The sequence below is a fragment of the Larimichthys crocea genome, chromosome XXIII, assembly GCF_000972845.2.
Source record: "Larimichthys crocea isolate SSNF chromosome XXIII, L_crocea_2.0, whole genome shotgun sequence".
Classification (NCBI taxonomy): domain Eukaryota; kingdom Metazoa; phylum Chordata; class Actinopteri; family Sciaenidae; genus Larimichthys; species Larimichthys crocea.
The window spans coordinates 12,964,740-12,985,129 of NC_040033.1; the positions used below are offsets into that span (position 1 = coordinate 12,964,740).

The window sequence follows — 20,390 nt, forward strand, 5'->3', positions numbered from 1 at the left end:
GTCAAGCATCTATGCAGGTGTGGTTTCTATTTCTAAGGGCTTATAATGACAGGATAAGGAGCTACTAATAAAATATCAAGGCGATTCACACTCAGTCATACAGACACCTTAAAGCCATGTGCCCCCACTTGAGATACCAGCCGGTGCTGGTGTGAGGAGAGAGTAAACAAAAACAACATAACAACTGTAGCAGATAACTACTGAGCAGAGACCTAGTGGAGACAAGTGGTATTCCGCATACCAAGGGCCAGAAGCTATTAAATAACATACAAACACAACCTCTTTATTTTCCAGGTAACAACAAATACTCACACAAATCACCACCAGTGTTTGCTGAGTTGTGTCAATGTCCTAAATGGGCCACGGACAGTTTTTGTGGTTAACCATAAATAAAGTAAAATAAAATAACTCGTGTGATTTGATCATCTGCCAATTGCTGCTCTTTGATAGACAAAATCCTGAGACAGCAGCTCCAAGAACTGCCAAATTTCATGAAAAGAAAATGTCATATGTGGGTAGAACAGAATCCACAATGTGCAACAGAATGGGGCTGGTGTTCATACACATCGGAATGTGTTAGAAATAATGTGACTTCAAAAAAAGATGCAGAAAAACATTATATACCATGCAGATGCATGCATGAAAGGGAGACGGTCATGCAGTAAGGAGAGAACCGTGCCGTGCTTGTTGTTTGTGTGTGTGAAGCATTTTTTTTGTTTTAAAAACCACACACATACACTATGCCTTCTGAACAAATAACTATTTTTCCAGTTTACATACTGGACTTTATCGAAAGAAGAATTATTTGAAGGAAACACACGTATTCATAGTCACTGAGCACTTGTAGTACATACCTGCAGGTTAATTTTACGTACTGTATGCCTCTTGGACCTGGCGTAGGTTAGATGTGAGATCAAGTATTGTTGATGCTTACTTTATTAGCTGCATTTCACTTAAAAGGTAAAACCACCACAGGATTCCTCACAGACTAACAGCAACAACTTGTGCTAATTCATGAGTTAAGAGTCAGTGGTTGTCAGTGTTGGAAAATTCATGCTAGTGTGGCAAAAATATACCCTGATGTTTCTTAATTTCTGTAAATGGTGTTTCACACACAGCTGAGCTGAGAGAAAAAGGGGACACACAGTTGGCCCATGTGTGTGTTAAGTCCTCAGCTGCTTTATTTTTTTCCACTCACTATAACCGCTCGCTTTAGCCTCAATAACATTTTGAGGAGGATATATTTAGTTTGGGGATTCCCTGAGGTCTTCCATGCCTCACTGAATGGTGCGCCACGATTAGGCTCTAGTAAAAATCCGATGGAAAGTTCAAACCCCTCTGGGTCACAACTGTGACACAGATATAAAAACCTTTTTCATGGTAAGGCGAAGCTTAGCAGAGTGACGTGAACACATGCAATGAAAGAAACATCACTTTGGACAACCATCCCCTTCTAATATTGCTGAGCTTAAAAGGTCAAACAAACGGTACTCCAAAATCACAGTGTTCAAGGACAATGGCAGCGACTTTCATCACTCAAAAAGGTCAAAGCCTTTTGTCTATTAAAATAAATGTTTATATCTGACAGAATATCTATTCTGATTGTTAGCTAGCAGAGTTTTAACAGGAAGCACAATGAACCATCGGGTCCTTCGCAATTTGAGTGATACAGTTCATTTTTGACAGGTGACTCTGTCCAAGCAGCCAAAAGCCAAAATAACTCAAAATATCCAGTCTCACAAACAGCAACATTTCCATCACCATTAATCCCTCAAAATCTTTTGCTTATAAACACTGATCACACACACAGCTACATAGAAAACAAGTCATACGCAGGACTACTCATAAGACATTTGCTGAAATCAAACTCTTAACCCAACATGTATACAGACACACACACACACACACACACAGACACACACACAGACACACAGACAGCAAGCAGGGGAACTAATGGAACAGCAGAAGCGAGGTTAGAAGGGGTGAAGCAAATTAAAAAGGGACACAAATAGCGTGCAGGGGCTTGAAAGGGAATGGGGTGATGAAGTAGGTACTAACTGAAGGAGATGGATATTTGCTACCGTCATCTCCACCCAAAAAACCTGACACCAGCGTTGTGTTCGTCAGGACATTTGGATGATGACAGCAAGCCTGGAATTGTTTGAAGCCGTGTTGGTTATTGAAACCACTGGAAACACAGTTTGTTCTCTCTCTCATTCTATAATTGTCCACATGGCTTTTAATAGGCATGGAGTTGAATCAGAATAACTGACTCATGTTCAGTACATTACATAAGCAGTTAAATTATTTGAAAAAGACAGTTTTATGTTTAGTGTATCTGTAAAAGAAAAAACGCAAAGTAAGAGTTTCTATAATTGCCCCCGTTCCTTGCATGAAAATGACACCAGAATTGAGACGTTAGCAGAGCGCAAGTGCTGTGTGTCCATCTGTTCAATCCACACCGACTCCAACCTCCACTGTCATCAGAGCCAGCTGTCCTTTTCAGCAGCGCACCTCCTGATGTGCTGAAAGGACAGTGGCCTGTCCAGTGGAAACTTCCAGTAGTTCCAGTAGTCCAAGTGAAAGGTAATACAAGAAGAAAATGGGCATAAATTATGTTTGATTCACTTTTGTTTGGACGTCACAATGTCGGTGTGGATTGATACACATTACATACACTGTAGCACGTCACTTCTGAGAGACACACGAGGGATGTACGCCTAAAATATTCCAGAGGAACTGTGAAAACGAGCTGGCAGTGTGGATTGTCTTGTTTATTTCGATGTGTTTATAATAATGTTTCCAACTGTCGCTGTGCTAGTTTAATGTTTTAGTTTATTTTGCCTTTAAGTTGTAGAACTCAGAATATTATTCTGATTATTACTGTTATCGTTTCTTAAAAACAAGTTAATGCTAAGAGTTTCTTCCTGTGCCGATTTTTTAAACCTGCGTGGTTATTTAACAGTGGATTCTGGCTCGTGACAGGTGACTGTACCTTCTCCTTGTCGCTGGCCTCTCTTGCCACAGTAGAACCCTAGACACAAAAGAAAGGAAATTACTTTTCATAACCCAGTTGTTACGAGAAAAACTGGAAACTCTTACTTAAATCCTTTCCTCACCACCCTACTTACACTCCTTCCTGCAGACACTCATTAAGAAGCTTGCCCAATTAGGCACGCAAGGTGCAATGTCTTAAAACAGCTTAAAATGGATTTACTCCGCCTGGAGACTGGTTACTTAAACCCTGTTTTACAATCCTTATTCCCCAATGGACAATGCTTGTTATCTTGAGCATACAACCAAACCTTGTTGGCCAACTTTGGGTATATTTGCCAATGTTTTTAGAGGCTTGACTTGTAAATTAGCTTTATATAATATTTAAACTAGAAATAGTTCATTGAAGAAAAAATAAAATCATTTCTGTTATCCGTGTGATCTCTTTCCTTTCCTTGTCTCCTTTTTCTCTTGTTCTGTTCTCCCCTCTTACCTTGAGATCATATTTTTTGTAGACAGAAAGGCGGTGAGAGAAGACATTGCGTGTAACAATCATGTAGGTCTCATCTCCATCCACGGTGAGCCGATACATCCCCAGAAACTGAGGCAGCAGCGTGTTGCCATGGCACTCCACGATGAACTAAGAAGGGAGACCAAGGAATATCAATTTACGGCCCTTTTATAGTCACAAAGTATGCTTTCTGCCTGCATTAGAGGAGAGACCGTAAGAAATAGAGAGAGAAAGGTTTATAAACACAACATGGTCCCTTTATGACTTAGCTTAACTGGAAGGTAATAAATAGACAAGAGGGCTCTACGGGCTCTGAACTACTCCAACAGCTGTCCTGGGAAGTTGTATGAATCTGTACCCTGACACTTTTTGACAAATTCAAAATCAATAGGTTGAGCAAAAGTTGTAAAATTGCATCATTAACGTTGACACTACTGTGCGAAAAGTGTGTGCTGCAGGCCTGTGTGTCAGTTTGTAATACAGGTAGAAAAAAAGACACACAATTTTAGAAATACTATCTCATGGAAGAATTAAGGCTTGTATTTATAAATGTTATTTTTAAGACAGGCTGTTATCACCTGATGGTATTTTTTTAGAATGTTGTGCATCTCTGCCACATCCTCACTGCTGATGGTCTTGATGACGTAGCGTTTGTCATACGAGGTATGGAAACGAGCCCCGCTCCGTCCTTGGGCCTCACTGTTCAAGGGAGCACTGCGTGTCAGTGAGTTCTGCAAACACACAGAGCAAAGACAGGACAAACAAATAATTATGATGAGCATCAGGATGTACACTCATAAAACGTCACAATGTCAGCTTATCGTCTGATTTTTTGACAACCTTATTTGCACTTGCAAAAGTGAGCAAAAATAAAGTATTTATTCCATTTTACTTTTTTGAATGGTCTGTCTCACTAAATGCAGAAAACACAGCAAAATTGCTTATTTAACTATGAGTCAGAACCCATATTGACATCTTATGTTTAAATAGTGGGTGGTGAAATATTCTCTGTTGGTTGAAAGGCTGGATCTCACAATGCAGTATGCCCTACATCTACCTCCTTGTTGTCTGACCACCTCCCACTCTCCAGTCTAAACATGTGGGGTTCTGACCCCTACGCCTGTTGCGTGTCCAAACTTACACACAGACACAAACAGCTGCTGCCCAGACTTTGGAGCTCAAAAGTAACATGATCCAACACCCCTGGCTCAATGCCTCATTCTGCAAGAATTCCTCATGTCCTCTGCCCTCACTACCCTCTCCCCACTTCAAGTCATAGCATCCATTGCTTGTATTGAAAAGTGAAGACGAATCTTTATGGTGAAACCTAAAACAACTGTTAAGCAGAATTTCTTTCTTGTGCACAGATTTAAAATTGGTTGCAGTCTTGTATCTGGAGGTTCCTTAAAAGCACAGAGATATACTTGAGAGGGCTACTCAGGTCCAGGTCTAAGTCCTGCTGTAACATTGAAGTGGTTTTTGTCACAGGCTGAAAATGTTTAAGAGGCCCTTCGCCTGAGGCTGGAGTAGATGAAAAGCTTTCAAAAGTAATATCTTAATGTTTTTGTTTTAGTTAGTCATTTTCTCCACCATGCATTTATCATAATGTGGGAAAAGGAGTTAATCCGTTTGCACTTCAGTTACCCTCCCAAAACTTAATTTAATACTGCTAGCATTGCTCATTAAAACTAATACTGCTGCATGTCATCAAAAGAGAAGGCCTGCAGCTGGTGGTACCCATTGGCTCTAATGAGGAATATTACCAATACAATTACAAATAATGCCAACAGGCTGGTTTTAGAGCAAAGGCAAAATTACGAACCAATAAACCTTTCTGACCACAATGCAAGTAGTGCCTCATGTAGGAAAGTAGTTTAATTTTCAGAGTATCACGACATTCCTTCGCAATGGCCAGTGTCTTAACACCCCTGACTGCCCACTCATTGCAGCCAGCCGAACCCTAATGTAAACATGTGAGGAGGACAGCTGCACTGAGCTGGGACACAACGACCTCCAAATACTGCCAACTCATTGCCTGCACTGGGAATAGGGATTTACTCGGGAAGAGTGGAAAGTAAAACGAAGAGAAGGAGTGGGCTGAAACAAAAGAGTGAAATGAAATGTGCAACAGAGCAACAGTTTACTAGTAAGAACTGTTCAAATTGTGTTATAGTGTGCTTGTTGCACCAGGTGTTTATGTTTATTAGATACATTTAGGGTTACTGTATTGCCTGTAAAGGAGCTGGCACGCTTATGTGGAAATTAAAACTTATCTAGTACTAATAGAGATTTGACTGAGAAGTGGCAGAAATGTTGCAAGGCTTTTCATACCAAGAAGTCCTGATCATCGATGCCAAACCTCTCCCTGAGGTTTCGAAACACCAGAGGGCAGTACTCCTTGAACTTGAAATGGCTGGGCATGTTCTCCCTGTGTGTATATAAATACCAGAAAAAACACAAGTGACATAATTTATTAGATGCTTGAAGATGCTAAATAATATTTTAAAAAATTATGCAAATAAAACAAGACCTTACTTGTTGAAGAGGTGGTTGTCCACTTTGATCTTCGAATAGGCTTTGAAGTCGTCCGGCATGAGCATGATGGGAATCTGAACATGGCTTAACTCATTTATCTGCGCAGAAAAAAAACATAGGGAAAGAGGAGAGATGAGAGATGTAGGAACAACAAAGAAGTCTAAAGTAAGTGAAATTACATTAGAAATGCTAAGAGTGAGGAATCTAAAAGCCTGAGGGGAATATATACGAAATCTAGATCATTACCACTGATAAACATAATGTGGTGGATCAGTGGGATCAACATTAAAAGGAATCCCTGTAAATGCAGCAAAATGAAAAAAAAAACCCACCTACTTCTCTTAATTTTCTTCACAGTATACATTTCCTATAAACATGTTAGTTTAGCACCTTACAGATGTCAGCACAGAGATTCTGCAGATATTCAACTAGGTGTGAGCTTCACGCCTCAACTCATGTAACCTTTTGACAATAGTAATACTATCCAGCCCAATGAAGTGCCACAGACTGATGCAAAGATCAGTGTTCACATAACTTCACATCACATGACTATACTCTGCCTCTAAAAACAGAATCAGTGCAAGCGAATACACACCCACACCTTTGATTCCGGGACTGGTGAAAGGGTGAAACAGTCAAGTGTATGTAAACCTTCACCAGCTTGCTGCAGAAAAACTAGTCACATATGTATTTGTCTGCTTTCCTATTGATCATCTGAGATAACTGAGTAACTGTGGTGTATTTCCAAGAAGCAACCATGAGAGGCACAAGGATAGACTTGCACCTTAAGATGTTTTTCCCCCCAATCAAAGAAACCTGATAACAAGTTATTAGAGATAATTTACGATTCAGGCCAAGAGCTCTGGGCCAAGACAGGTCATCAATCAATACGGATGTTTAGCACAGAACACCTGGCGACGTGAGCAGTTTACAGATTCGATTTTCACAACGGTGTAGCCTATAGGGTTGAAGGACAGCTGTAGGTGAAAGGCTACTGAAGCTTTAAGGTGTCTCCAGCGTACATACAAGAGAAAGAGAGAGAGAGAGCGAGAGAGAGAGCGAGAGAGAGAGCGAGAGAGAGAGAAAGAGAGAGAGAGAGAGAGAGAGATGCCGACGTATGTACGCTGTATGAGTGAAAGCTAAGGTTGCATGTCGTGTCGCTCCTGCCGGGAGGATAATCTTAATATCCTGCATCTGCGATGCACTGCTGTTTTCTAATCTTCTACTTTGAGCGTGTTCACGATTCTAGAGGAGATAATCACTTCTCTTTCTCTGTGTAATGATGACATTTCACTTTATCTGCATGCTGAAATGTATTTAGAAAAAAATGAGTTGGTGATTTCTGCATTAGCTAAAATGGAGCACTTACATCTTTTCACTCTCACATCCTAGCCTCCAGATGAATTATGCATCACAAACCAATCAACACAATGACAATTGGGGAAAAAAATGACTGAAAGAACCACTCAAGTTTGAATTTACAATGTTGTTATGCCTCTAAAATGCCATATGACAGATTTGAGTCTTATATATGACTATGACTAAACTCAATGTTGTGTACTTTCAGGTGTGTTAGACGATTAACACTTGCAACATAATAATGGCTGATTGTACATCCATCCAACAAAATGCAAAATTACTGGGGGCTTCAATAAACCTTGCACACTGAATAACAGCAGGACTTCAAACACATAAGGTACATCGCAGGAGTTTCCATTTGGAGCTGGCCATGCGTCACATTGCTGTAATACATAGACCTGACATTTGTTATGACTCAGGCGCAGTTTGATACGAATATGATGCTTGTGTGTGTGTGCGCGCGCGCTTGTGTATGTGTTATGCGTTGTTGGCTGCAGGCAGGGGTGCTGGCAGTGTTGCAAGACTTGATTTATTAATAGCCATGTCACCAAGCACACTTATAATGTAGGTGCAAACTTTGATTGACTTAAACATTAATCACAAAATGTGTGCGTGTCTCTCTACAGTATAGTCCCAGATGTACTTTAAGCGTCATACGCTGCTCGTAGCTAGGGTTGTGCACAGGCAAAAGGTGGTGTCAAATCACATTTCCAGCAGCTGCCTTAGAGGAATATTTTTTACCACAGGGGATTGACTACGGCCCTGTAATGCTGCAGGAGCATTACAGCAGATGGTGGAGAGAATGGCCTCAGCGTGACTGACTGACCCATGAAAGCATTTGGCATACTTCAGGTGGTCATTAAGAACTAGCATGCCTTAAACATGTTCATGACACAAATGCTCAAGATTTTGTTTTAGACCAGTATCAATACAATACATGTTCTTTGAAGTGGATGATTACAGCTAGCTTATGCCAATCGACTGATTATGATTAACTGGTTGACCTTGGTAGAGTACACACTTAATCCCACGGCGTCTCAAATTAATATATCCCTTTATTTAGAACTACAGTTTGAGGATTACAAAATAGTCTGGAAGACATTCACTTATGCAAGTTAACTGCCCAGTCAGAGATGCCGGGGCCAGTTCCCCAAACATCTTCTTTCTCAGTGGAATAGTGAGTCAATGCCTTTCTGCTTTTCCACTAGCCTATTCTGATGACTGATGTAATTTTTGTGTCCAGCTCAATGAGATGCTTCTTAGAATGTTGATGGCAGCAAATGCCAGCACAAATATAGAATTACTACATAATTATTAAAAAATAAGTTAGCAGCATTAGACCAGCTGCAGAGGTGACAGTGTCCTTGTTGAAAATAATATCAATCCTGTACTATAGGTATTGTTTATTGGCAGCTTACAAGCAGCACAAATAAGAGGAGCTGGCAGCAAGAAGTCAGTTTGTTGGCATTGGTGCTGCCTAAAAAAAAATAAAAAATAAAAAATACCTGTAGTAAAAGCTTACATTCACAGAAATCTGTTTGCTATAAGTTATGCTCTGCTATGACTTCTCAATAAATACAATGTGTGTAAAGAACAAAAACAAAAAAATGATCTTTGGCTAGACTGGTCAAACATAAAACAAATCTTATGCTGAAGTCTGCAAAAGCTTGTCCAGTGATGGGCAAAGGTCTGCCTTTGTACACTATTCCAACTCTGCCTTTAACCAGCTCAGCAAACAAACACAAATTGAGCACAGTAGCTTTTCATGAACAAAGCCGTTTACTTTGCATGCAGCACTTTGATGTCTTCTTACTAAAAAGGAGAGTTGCAACTCAAAGTGATGCCTGCACTTTAAATATCCCTGAGAATTATTGTCAGCTTTGAGAACATGCTAGACTTTGTGTGCACAGTTAAAAGAAAATAGACTGACAGCAGGAGGGTATTTTTAGGGAGGAAACCTTTGAGATAAAGATAGAGAGAAAAAAAAACACATCTGAAAAATAAAGCAAGCGATTCTGAAAAGCCGAGAAAGCATATGAAAAAAATATGGAAAGGAGGGCATTAAAGAGGCAGAGAATCCACGTCCGCAGATGCCATATCCGAGTATGTTCCAGTGCCGTGGTGTGACAGACACAGACGTCACAGTGATGCTATAGCACAGATGAATCCTGGGTACTCACTGGGGAGATGTCACTTAATCAACAAAGCTGCGTTTCACACAGAGGCAGAGACAATGCTCCATCTTAGCAAGCACACTTGAGTGCTGAATGTTTAATACAAGTCACAGCAATAAAACACGCATGCATGTACATAAAAAAAAGATGTTGGTAGTTTTCTCAAGTCGACTCATTGTGAAACCAATGATCTGCACCGATGTTTGCACTGTTATTGCTGCAGTGGCAAATGTTGTGTATGTGTATTTTCTTGTTTTGGATAGTTGTCATAGCACTGATTAACATACAGGCCTGCTGGGCTTTCTAGCTTAAGCATGGTGCAGTTCTTGTGTTTTGTTTAATCAGACGCCTCCAGCGTTTCTGCTTATCTTGCTGCAGATATCAAACTTGCAGACAAATTTCACACCACCACTTCCTGTTTGTCTCCATGGTGATGAAGACTGGTTTTCCGGCCTCGAGTGAAGTAAGTGTGCGCTGTTGCTCCATTGGACAGGAAGTTGGTGAAGAGAGCGTGCTCTGTCAGCAGCATGGCATTGCCTTATCTCTCTGAACTATGACAGACAGAAAACTAAGATGACAGCTCACTGTGAGAGTATGCAGCATTAAAGTTTGGAACGAATCTGGATCTAATAATACAAAGAACGGGGGCTTTTCTTAAGTGCGAAAGAGAAAGGCTAATGAAAATATTCACGCAAAGAGAAACCTGTTTCAAAGTCAGAAAGGAAAGAAGCAAGACTAATCAGGAATGTCATCAGGATGTGTAGCCTGGAGGGAGACATTTGACAGTGAACAGGGAAGCTATGACTAATCTTTTTTTTTATCTTTTCTCATTTCTGATTATCTCAGTTACTGACTTGCAAGCAACAACTCGAATGCGTCACCAGTGTAAAGACACTATAGTGACGTGGCAATTCTGTCAAGTTCCTCTTGAAAATTCAGCCTGCCTTTACCAATATCAGTGTCCTCATGCTGTGTCTGATGCAGTCTTTATTCATACATTTTGTTCTGCTAAATGTTGAAACATATGTGATGAAATGACCACGTTTAAACCGAATGCTTGCATGGCCAACCGATATAACAGTGAGTCGAACTGGTGGCGGTTCCTATTTTGCACTTCATGGTTCACTTGAACACAGTGTTGTGGTTTGAGGGTCAACGATACATGAAAAAATGTGTGACTGATTCGGTTTTTAATTTACATTGAAATTGTGCTCTAGGCCACTTAGCAATACAAAAACCAGTTATACAGTAATACAACAAGCCTGTTCTCGACTTACTATAAACAACAACTACTGATTTACTACAATGCTGCTGAGGACAACAGAATGTCTTGAAGACAGCAGGAGTCATGGACCAACGTCAGTTTGAAAAAATACCATTAGTGGTCAAAGTGAAGACACACAACAGCCAATATGGGAGATTTATCACCTCAGAAGAGGAACTGACTTTTAAAACAATGATGACTCACAAGACAAATTGTAACTGTAATGATAAACAGGAGAGTTGGGAAAAAACTATGTACCACATTTTCCATTGGAGTCATCATGCCCAATTTCTGCTGTCAAACTGTCAATAATGAGGGGGAAATGGAACATGTGCTCTAAAGCAACTCCTTCCTCTATACCTAATTACTAGATATTATAGTCTAAGTGGATTTGATAAAAGTGGAATCATGAACATGCAATTAACCAATATGTAGATGGGTAAACATACAAAAAAAAGCTGTGCACCAATCAATATAGCACAGCAATCTTTACCACAGCAGCACCCTGACTGTGTCTGACCTGAATGGAATGGAGCCTTAATTAGTATCATTAGTAACACCTGTGTTTACCTACTATTTCATGTCAAAAAATGGCTGCTGTGAAAAAGATCTATAGCTTTGAAACTTATCAGCATACACATCAAAATGCACACACTCACGGTCTTGAACATGACATGATCTGCATAAATAAAGATAATCATATGCAGTATAGATACACCCAGCTAAATGGAGATTTGCCCTTTAACAGCCACACAGTCAGCACCAAAGGTCACCTACAGCTGTAGTAGATTGTACTGAGTGTGGACTTGACCTTTCGCTGACCAATTAACAAGGCCATTACATCATCTCCTGACCTGTTATGAATCCCAGAACCATAGTATGTAGCAAGTTTAACAATATCCAAGTCAAGCCCTTTGCAAGTCATGCCACTTGCGAAGGCCAATCACAGTACAACAATTGTATCTGGGTGTGTATATCGTTCATTGGCTAACACCACAAAACAGAGTGGGTAGAAAAAAAATAAAATAATAATAATTATCAGCGGGGTGTTTTTTTTAGGGCCGCAATAAATCTGCAACCGCAAGGAAAAGCCTGGTAAATCACATACAATGCTTCCATTTCAAACTGAGAAGGCTTTAAATAACTGATCAAAGCAATTTGTTCAAATATTTTAAATAGCAAGTGAACATAACATTTAAATTGTTAATACCTTGACACAATGGGAAATGCCTTGATTGCATGCACTGTACACAGGTAATCTTATTGGTGTAGCAGTACATTAAGGCATTTAAAATGTTTGAAATTTAATTCTAGGAAACATAAGTACATGATCTGCTTTAAACCACATTCAATGATCAGCCCTCACAATTGAACTAGAATGTGCCCATGACAGCCTGCCTATGACCTAATTCTGTGCAGCAACTTTGACAATACCAGTGACAGAGGTAGTCCTTACTCCCTTTCCTCCCTCTGCTCACAATCCCAGTGTGGAGAGGTCAGTCATAATGAGGCCACACTGAAGACAAAAATGGAGCAGTGGTAAGGTAAAAGGACTGCTGCAACTCTGTGTGTGTGTGTGTCTGTGTATGTGTGTACAGGGACACAAAGAGAGAAATAGGACATTAGCCAAATACAACCAATTACCTGACTGAGACGCCTGCGGTTCAATTAAAAGCTGATGGTAGTCACTAGGCCTGGGCGATAAAAACAATCTCGATATGGAATTGTAATAAAATGTATGTCCATAACAATAACTGATTTTTCTCAATATAGATAGATCTAATAGTCGATTAGGCAGCCAGAAATAAATGAGATAACTGAGTCAGTTTGCAGTCTTTGGCTTGCATGTGAAAATACACAACCATTACCTACCGAAAAGCTTTGTCTGAGCTAACGTTACCAGTGAAGAAACTGAATGTAAAAGTGGATTTCCTCTGGTGAGAGGAAAAAATGAGTGGAACCCAGGGGCACAAAAGTCACTTTTGCATCTCTCTCACTCTCGCTCTCTCTCTGCTTGTTGGTGGGGCCAAGCTCCTCCAAAGAGAGTGGACTGCAGTGTAACTTCAGAGCAGAGCTCACAGTGGAGGAAATGAAACAGACAATACTTTACAGGGGTAAATGACAACAACCCTCATTATGTAACAAAAGGGAAACAAGCATATCAAAAACTATGGCCGCTCTGTCCACAGTAACTTGCTGCCCCATCTTCATCTACACCCGGGTTTTACAGCCATACAGAGCTTGTTATGCTACAGTGCTGAAAGTGAATGTGTGTCATCCTCCAAATCTGGAGAAACTGTTGAGAAAAAGGGACCACGGTGTCCATTATATGGAAGTGGTTTGCATATTGCATTAGTAACAAAGCACAGATTCAGACAGTAACATATGCTGTCAGTCAGTGCAAACCAAGACACAATAAATCTCTTTTATCAGCTAAAAAAGCCATTATTCTAACAAGCTACAAGGCAAACTAACTTGTGTTTTTTTTGTTAAGGCAGATAAAGAAGAAGTAACATATTAGTTTAATCACAAAATATATTACAAGGTTAATTAAGGATAATTAATTAAGGTGACAAATTTTATTCATTGTCAGCACCTACTTGAAACAGACATGCTCCCATCTCTGTTGGAACACTAAATGACTTACTGCTAAGGTGGAAATAGGTAACACATAAATTATAGTTGTCATCAACAGTTAGATACACACATGCAGACAGCTCAGTAAGTCTGTTGTGATGTCAGCGCTATGAAAGGCCAGCTATTAAAGGCTATAGTGGTTTAGACTGACTGAGCAACAAACAGGCTTATGGTATACGGCCTGTCCTGATGGGTGAATCGAGCGGCTCAGCAACATGTGCAACACATTGCATTTGAGCAAGTAGTGTGCCACGACACAGTGACTCTGTAGTCTGTAGTCAAGGACACACACACACACGCACACACAGGCACGTGCAGGCATGTTTGCATGCATGCAGGAGCGAAACAAAAAAGAAAATGTTTTGTTTAAAGCTTTTTGAAGGCACACACTGGAACAAAAACCACAAGGCACTCTCCACAAGTTCCCCTGTTTGTCATTACCTCAGGGTGCCACGATGTAAGGCTCCAGCTTTTCTGCTTTCCTCACCTTTACTCATCACACACATTAGCTCTAGGTCACTCCTGCATATATTTATAGAATTCCCTTCTTATGCAATGCACAGAACCAGACACAGCTACTCTGAGTCACACAGAGAAGCTGGAAACAGCAAAGAAAGGGGAGAGAGAGAGCAAAGGGGAAAAGAGAGCCAGCTAGACAGGATGACACAAAAAGAAGGAATGAACGAAACAGTGAATCAACCTACTAGATGGGGAGAGTTTAATGGAGGTACTGAAAGAGAGGATGGACACAAAGCAAAACAAAGGAAGCCCAAAACAAAAAGGGAAGCAAAGGCTTAAAATCTAGACTTGCATAATATTTGCCTTAACTATACAAAATCTTGGAAAATCTTAATTAAAAAACAAACAAACAAAAAACTATTTAATAGATTAAAAGATAATGTACCAAAAGTGACACACCTCTAACACACACGTTGGACCACTTGAAACAATTACCATACTTTAAAACGTGTTCGTCACATGCTTTAAAAATCACCATGAAATGGAGAGCAGAGTGCCATGTCCCTCCCTATGTGAAGGTTTTTACAGGAAACACAAATTTACGTGTTTGTTGTTCCTATATGTTATCTTGACATAGGGAAGGACTTGTTGTAAATGTAAAATTTATTTGTGTTTACAATAGCCAGTAGCAAGTGTGTGTTAAACACCTGCAGCTGGTGCTATGAGCTAGTGTCAGCTTCTACCTTCCAGTGTACATGGCCGGACCCGGGCCTGGCCACAACCTCTAAAACCAGTGGTGGCCAGTCTGGCAGAAAAGTAGCCTACAAAGGTGGTTTTCTTACTGGGTTTGGCACCTGGCACCCTTGGGCTGAGCCAGTTCATTTAGCTGACTGAGCTAACTACAGTTAACGGTTTGCTACTTAGCAATCTTTCCCTCAGGAAAGTCTGGAAATCACCTGGGTAGTTCACTGTTTACTCCCCTGTTGATCTGAGACGCTGTGCTCAAACACTAGTCATTGTGTTTGAGCACAGACACACACTAGATACAGTTAGCAGTTGTTGATTCAAGGTTAGCTACTCTAGCAAGTAGTTAGGCCAAAACTATTTGTCCATCGGAAAGCGAGTTAAAAGGTGAGTAGCTGGAGGACATCAGAGGGAAAGCCTGCAAATATATTCTGTATAAAATATAATTCAGTTCAGAATTACTGCTCTGCCGGTGTCAAGCAAGAAAGTATTTCACTGGATGCAGAATTAGTACACGCCCCTGAGTGTAAGATAAGTCATTAACAACTTTTTATCGTTTATCAGGAAATGACAAACTCCAAATGACTGAGAAGAATACCCAAATGTTTTTTTTGGGTCAATGTTGGTCCAGATACATGTGTATAGATGACATATGTATTAAAACCACACTTAAAAATATCAATTTTGACTTCATGAGGAAGTGCATCTGAGCCTTTACTTTCTGTTACTGCATTTTTTAGCCTTTACTGCTGTGTGAAATTAAAAGGTCTGCCTAGTCAATGTATCAAGACTAGAAAGACAAGAAATTTGTTACAACCAAATGTACTGTCTCTAAGCCTGTGATAATAAGAAAACTATGTGAATTGTCTCCTTTACTTTAAAAAGGACAGGAGCTGGTGACATAAAACAGCAAACTGTGACAATGCAGCATTTCAGCCACAGTTCAGTCACAAATAGACTCGAAAACCATCAGTGGGACACATTCTGACACCTTTTTGTTCCAACAGTGCACTCAGACACCCCATCTGACACACAAGCCCTGAACTACATCCCTTTTACAGATTCACAAATTAGGTGTAGATGAAGGTGTAGATTTTGATTAATTTTCCGCTGCAGAAACAAACGCCTCAATTAAATGTTGATCACCTGGAAATATTTTTAGTAAGAGCTTGTCAGTGGTGGCTGAGAAGATTATATCTTTCTCAGAAACCAGTATTTTCAACTGCTTTTCTGTAAGAACCGAAATGGGCCATTAATTCATCTCTAGGAATACCTATTTCGAGCAAGCTGTCACACACCCTGACCTTTCTCAGCCATTACACGAGAATGAGTCTGATGACATACATTCTGACTGGGCCACCTAAACATCTCATCTCGTCTATGCACCTTAGCTCATTCTACAGAACATCTTTAGACAGATTGAGAGATGTTATCTGTGGCTCCATGTTACTAACTGACAAGCCTCCCTTTATACTTACCAGGTTCAGTTGTTTCACTACGTGCTCTCAGAGCAACAACTCTGTCGTAAGTCTTTCAGGAGGAGCCATAGTGGATGCTTTTGACTGACAGGCCACAGTGCATGTGAGAGGTGGGGGTTACATTTCGGAGAACATGTGCATGTGTTTGCATGTTACCTCGGCAGTCTGGTTGCATTCTCAGGTAGAGGAATTCATTCCTTCACAGTGTCCTGTTAGTTCCAGTTTGAAGTTACTTTTGCAAACTCCACGCTGTAATGTAACCTTACATTAATATTATCAAACTGCAGCTTTCACAGCCTCTGGCAGTAACTCAGTGGCTCAACCTGGTGACCTGGCAATGAATGTCATTTTTATGTTGCCAATGGTATGAGAAACAGAGTACTCTATCAAGTAATGGGAAAAACAGCAGGGGAGGTAGCCTAAGGTATAAGAAGGAAATGTGCTGGCGGCAGCCCTGCTCTGTTACGCAATCCAAGAGAACAGTTTAAACATGTAGAATCTCCAAACGCCTTTAGGTTTTTATGGTTGTGAGTGGCCCATTAGTCTACAGATCTAAGACACCAGAATCAGAGGAAGTTCATTATAAAAGCCTTGATATGCATGGACAGACGCATAGATAGATAATCTAAATGATGCAAATCAATTTAACTCTGATTTCAAGTTAAGTCTTGACACTGCCCTATCTAAAAAAACTAAACCATGAAAGGGAAGGACTTTATGTGCTTTTGAGGGTGGCAGTCTAACAGGTATCTAGCTGAAATCATGTTTGACAATAAAATCAACTAAAGCAAGAAGACAATATCTCAACATTCATCTTTCTCAGGCATTTGAAACGACTTTCAAAAAGTGGACGAGTCAAATCAGTACTGAATAGCTGCATGAGGTGAACCTCTTGTGTGTCTTACTTTGTCTCTCCAGACTTAACGCCAAGGCCAGGTGACTGTAATCTATTGACAGACTAAAGCTTAGATACAGAATCACAGCTCCGGATTAGCAGCTGTCTTGGCCACACAGACATCAGTCAATCTAAGGGCTGCATAATCCACATTAAACTGCCATCCTTAACACCCAGCCAAAAATCAAATGCTGTGTCTGTCATACTAACTAATCACAGTTCCAACACTGTTAAGATGTGAAAGAGGTATCATTATTAGTGCATCTGTATGAGCTTTCTAAAAAACACAAAACAAAAAACAGAGCGAAGAGAAACAGCAGTCACACAATAAAACATAACAAAAAAAACACAGTACATAATATACGAAGCACAACAGGAGATACTGGCATGCAACCTTTACATAACTGACTCTTGTAGTGGTTATTTATTTACAAAGTTTCACAGAGTGTAAAAACAATGTCAGTCATCCGTATTTACTTGTACTGTAATTGGGCTCTTGTAGATAGAAGCCCCATACAGAATTTCTCTGAACCCATTGTGATCAAGAGGTACATCACTGCTGGAAAGATGGTCTTCTCATTAAACTGGGTGTCTATGAAGTAGAAAGCAAATATTTTTTAACCTGGTCCAAATGACCAAAAAAAAAAAAAAAAAAACCCAAAACCCCAAAACAAACAAAAACAAAACAGTAGCCTGGTCACAACACGCTGTGTTACAGCACTAATATTATTCTGAAAACATCTGAAGTGAAAAATAGGCAATGCAGTAATAGAATCTTAATTCATAATTTATCAGCAATGCCTAGTTTGATGGTTTGATTTGATATTGTCAGCTCTCTCTCCCTCTCTCTCTCTCTCTGACCATCAGTGGAGGCCGGCATGTACAAATGCACGAATACAATCTGTAGTTCGAGCCCAGCCTTAGGGCCAGCAAATCAGTCTACACTGTGATGATAGAAAGCGTATTGAAAATCAGCAGTTTGCCTTTAAAACTAAATAAATATTGCGCCACTGACTGATCTGTTATGGGACTAGTCAAAAATATTTTGTTCGTTCTACTGTTTCATACTATATTGCTGCTAACTACTGCCCACACAGACATAAATAAAAGAGCTGCACTCTGCATCAAAGGGCCAAAATTCTTCTATATTTCATATAAACTATGCTGTCATCATTTACACCATTAACTACTCCATGGGAACAATTTCATACTAACATATAAACAGACATTCGTGCACTGAAGGAATAAATGAGTGCTTATGCCCACTTACTGCTCCTTTGTTTACACTTTGAAAGCAGTTCTCTTCAATCTAAAATACCAGATAAAATATTGAGTAAACAGGCTGGCTTTACTGTAATAACCATGGTATGATTATTACAAGCAGTCAGAGTAAAGGATGACATAAGGTAATATGCTAATATGAGGTACTACTGATTATATGTCTTACAGCATCACCATTTCTCTGTGTGGTAGAATAGTATGTGTAAAACATCAGTAAAAAGGCTTAAGACTTGGGAATTGCTGCCAGAAATATATGCATGTCTCTCTCTCTCTCTCTCTCTCTCTCTCTTTCCAACAGATGAGTGTTGGCCCAGTGCAAATATTCAGCAAAGGAAGAGAAAGAGAGCAGAGATAAGCTGTCTTGCATGGGAAGATCTCTCATGACACAGAGCCCTGGGAGCTTATCCTACATGTGCACAACAGGAAGCCAAAGAAGAGTTCACTGCTTAAACACACACACACACACACACACACACACACACATTTTAGTGCTTCTATCAACATAATGCACCAATTTGAAATGCAACTGTACAAACGTTACTGAAGCAAACATAAGTAATGATTTCCTGCACACTTCTGCAGCCAGTCATTTACAATGACCTCACTATAGCCGACCTCTGGACAGCTGTCAACTCGTATTTGTCAATCAAACACAATAACACTGACAGCAACTGAGGCTTAAGGTGACACTTCAAAACATAACTGTGGATTACTACACATGAACATTAAGGTCTGACTCACCGAATGGTTGACTCCCCACATGACCACGCTGAGCAGAGGGTCGCTGGCACGGAAGAGCTTCACTTTCTGAGCCACGAAGTGTTTTTTCTTGGTCTTCGTTTTGCTCGCAATAGATGCGGCAATGCTGCTCGCCGAAGCCATCTTTTCTTTAAAGCCAACTGGCTGGTTATTGCAGTCTGTGCGATAATCTTGACAGCAGAGTGTCTTCCCTTTTGAAGCTGGCACAGTGGCCACCAGCTCACGACTCAGTAATACTAAATACTATTCATTTAGCCAGCTCGCAAATCAAAGTGTCCCAATTCTTTTTTAACCCCAACAACCGTCCCACACAGCTTTAACTTGGCGCTATGGCCCTACCTCGACAAGGACTAATATGAAGGGGAAAAAATATAAAAATACGATGTGTTAAAGCTAATACTGCTGCTCTCCTTCGCCTAACAGTCCGCCGCTTCCCTCAGCCCACATCATAAGTCACCTCTCTTCCTTCCTTGACTGGTCCGGAGCTCTCCGCACCCCCCTGCGATGTGAGCTCTCACTGAGCTGGCGTTAGCATAGCCGTGTAGCTCGCTAGCTAGCGAACGCCAACGACAAATTTCGTAAAATTAATACGCGTATAAAACAAGAATAATATGAAACCCCAGTGACAGGTTGAACGCAAAAAATCACGCAGTCTTAAAACATGATGTTAAAATGACACATTAATGACCGAACGGCTAACTAAAGGCGTTTTTTAACCGTCAGTCCCTCCGACCTTCGCTAGCGAGCCAGATATGTAACGTTAGCCTAACTGACGGCACAAAGCTAACCCGGACTCCGTTCACCAGCTATCTACCGTTAGCCTGCGAGCTAACTATTAACATTAGCTCAGCTAGCAGCTCTGGACTAGCAGGCGGCTCAGCCCTCCTCCTACGCTTTTGTGGTCAGTCCGCAGAGATGACAGAGGTGTCATGTCACGTCCTTGCCCCCCCCCTCCAGTTTGAATTAAAACGCAGAGGTGCGGGTATTTAGACGTGCAGTCAACGGGTGTTGAACTCCGCCTGCAGCACTGAGGCTCATGTGTGCCGCTGTCAACTGACAGCTCGACGGAGGAGGGGAGGTGACAGCCTCCGCTTTGCAGTGTCTGCTCCGCTGATTCGCTACAACCCCCTCTACCTCCCTCCACCGGGTCTATGCTACTTTTTCTGTGCTTTTTTTTTTTTTAGTAGCACACTTTTAACAGTCTAAATTTGCATTTAGATCTCAATTTCATGTTGACCATCAAATCGTTATGAATAAAAAAAATCGACCTTGAGTGTGGAAATGTGACATTTACTGGACG

At 40.6% G+C, this 20,390-nt stretch overlaps 1 protein-coding gene across 3 annotated transcripts in view; it reads right to left on the reverse strand.

The window, feature by feature from the left end:
• The window catches only part of pip4k2aa (phosphatidylinositol-5-phosphate 4-kinase, type II, alpha a), a 29,572-nt gene extending 9,359 nt beyond the window's left edge, over window positions 1-20,213 (reverse strand). For 2 of the 3 annotated variants that reach the window (XM_019268467.2, XM_019268466.2), the window contains exons 1-6: window positions 19,073-20,213; window positions 6,041-6,138; window positions 5,837-5,933; window positions 4,084-4,236; window positions 3,488-3,634; window positions 2,996-3,034 (exon numbers count right to left, since the gene is read on the reverse strand). In XM_019268467.2, the coding sequence (XP_019124012.1) occupies window positions 2,996-3,034; window positions 3,488-3,634; window positions 4,084-4,236; window positions 5,837-5,933; window positions 6,041-6,138; window positions 19,073-19,213 (675 nt within the window). In that variant the 5' untranslated portion in view covers window positions 19,214-20,213. The remainder of the gene's footprint in view (window positions 1-2,995; window positions 3,035-3,487; window positions 3,635-4,083; window positions 4,237-5,836; window positions 5,934-6,040; window positions 6,139-19,072) is intronic. The other variant, XM_010735158.3, reaches the window with a different exon arrangement.
• Window positions 20,214-20,390: the final 177 nt, after the last annotated feature.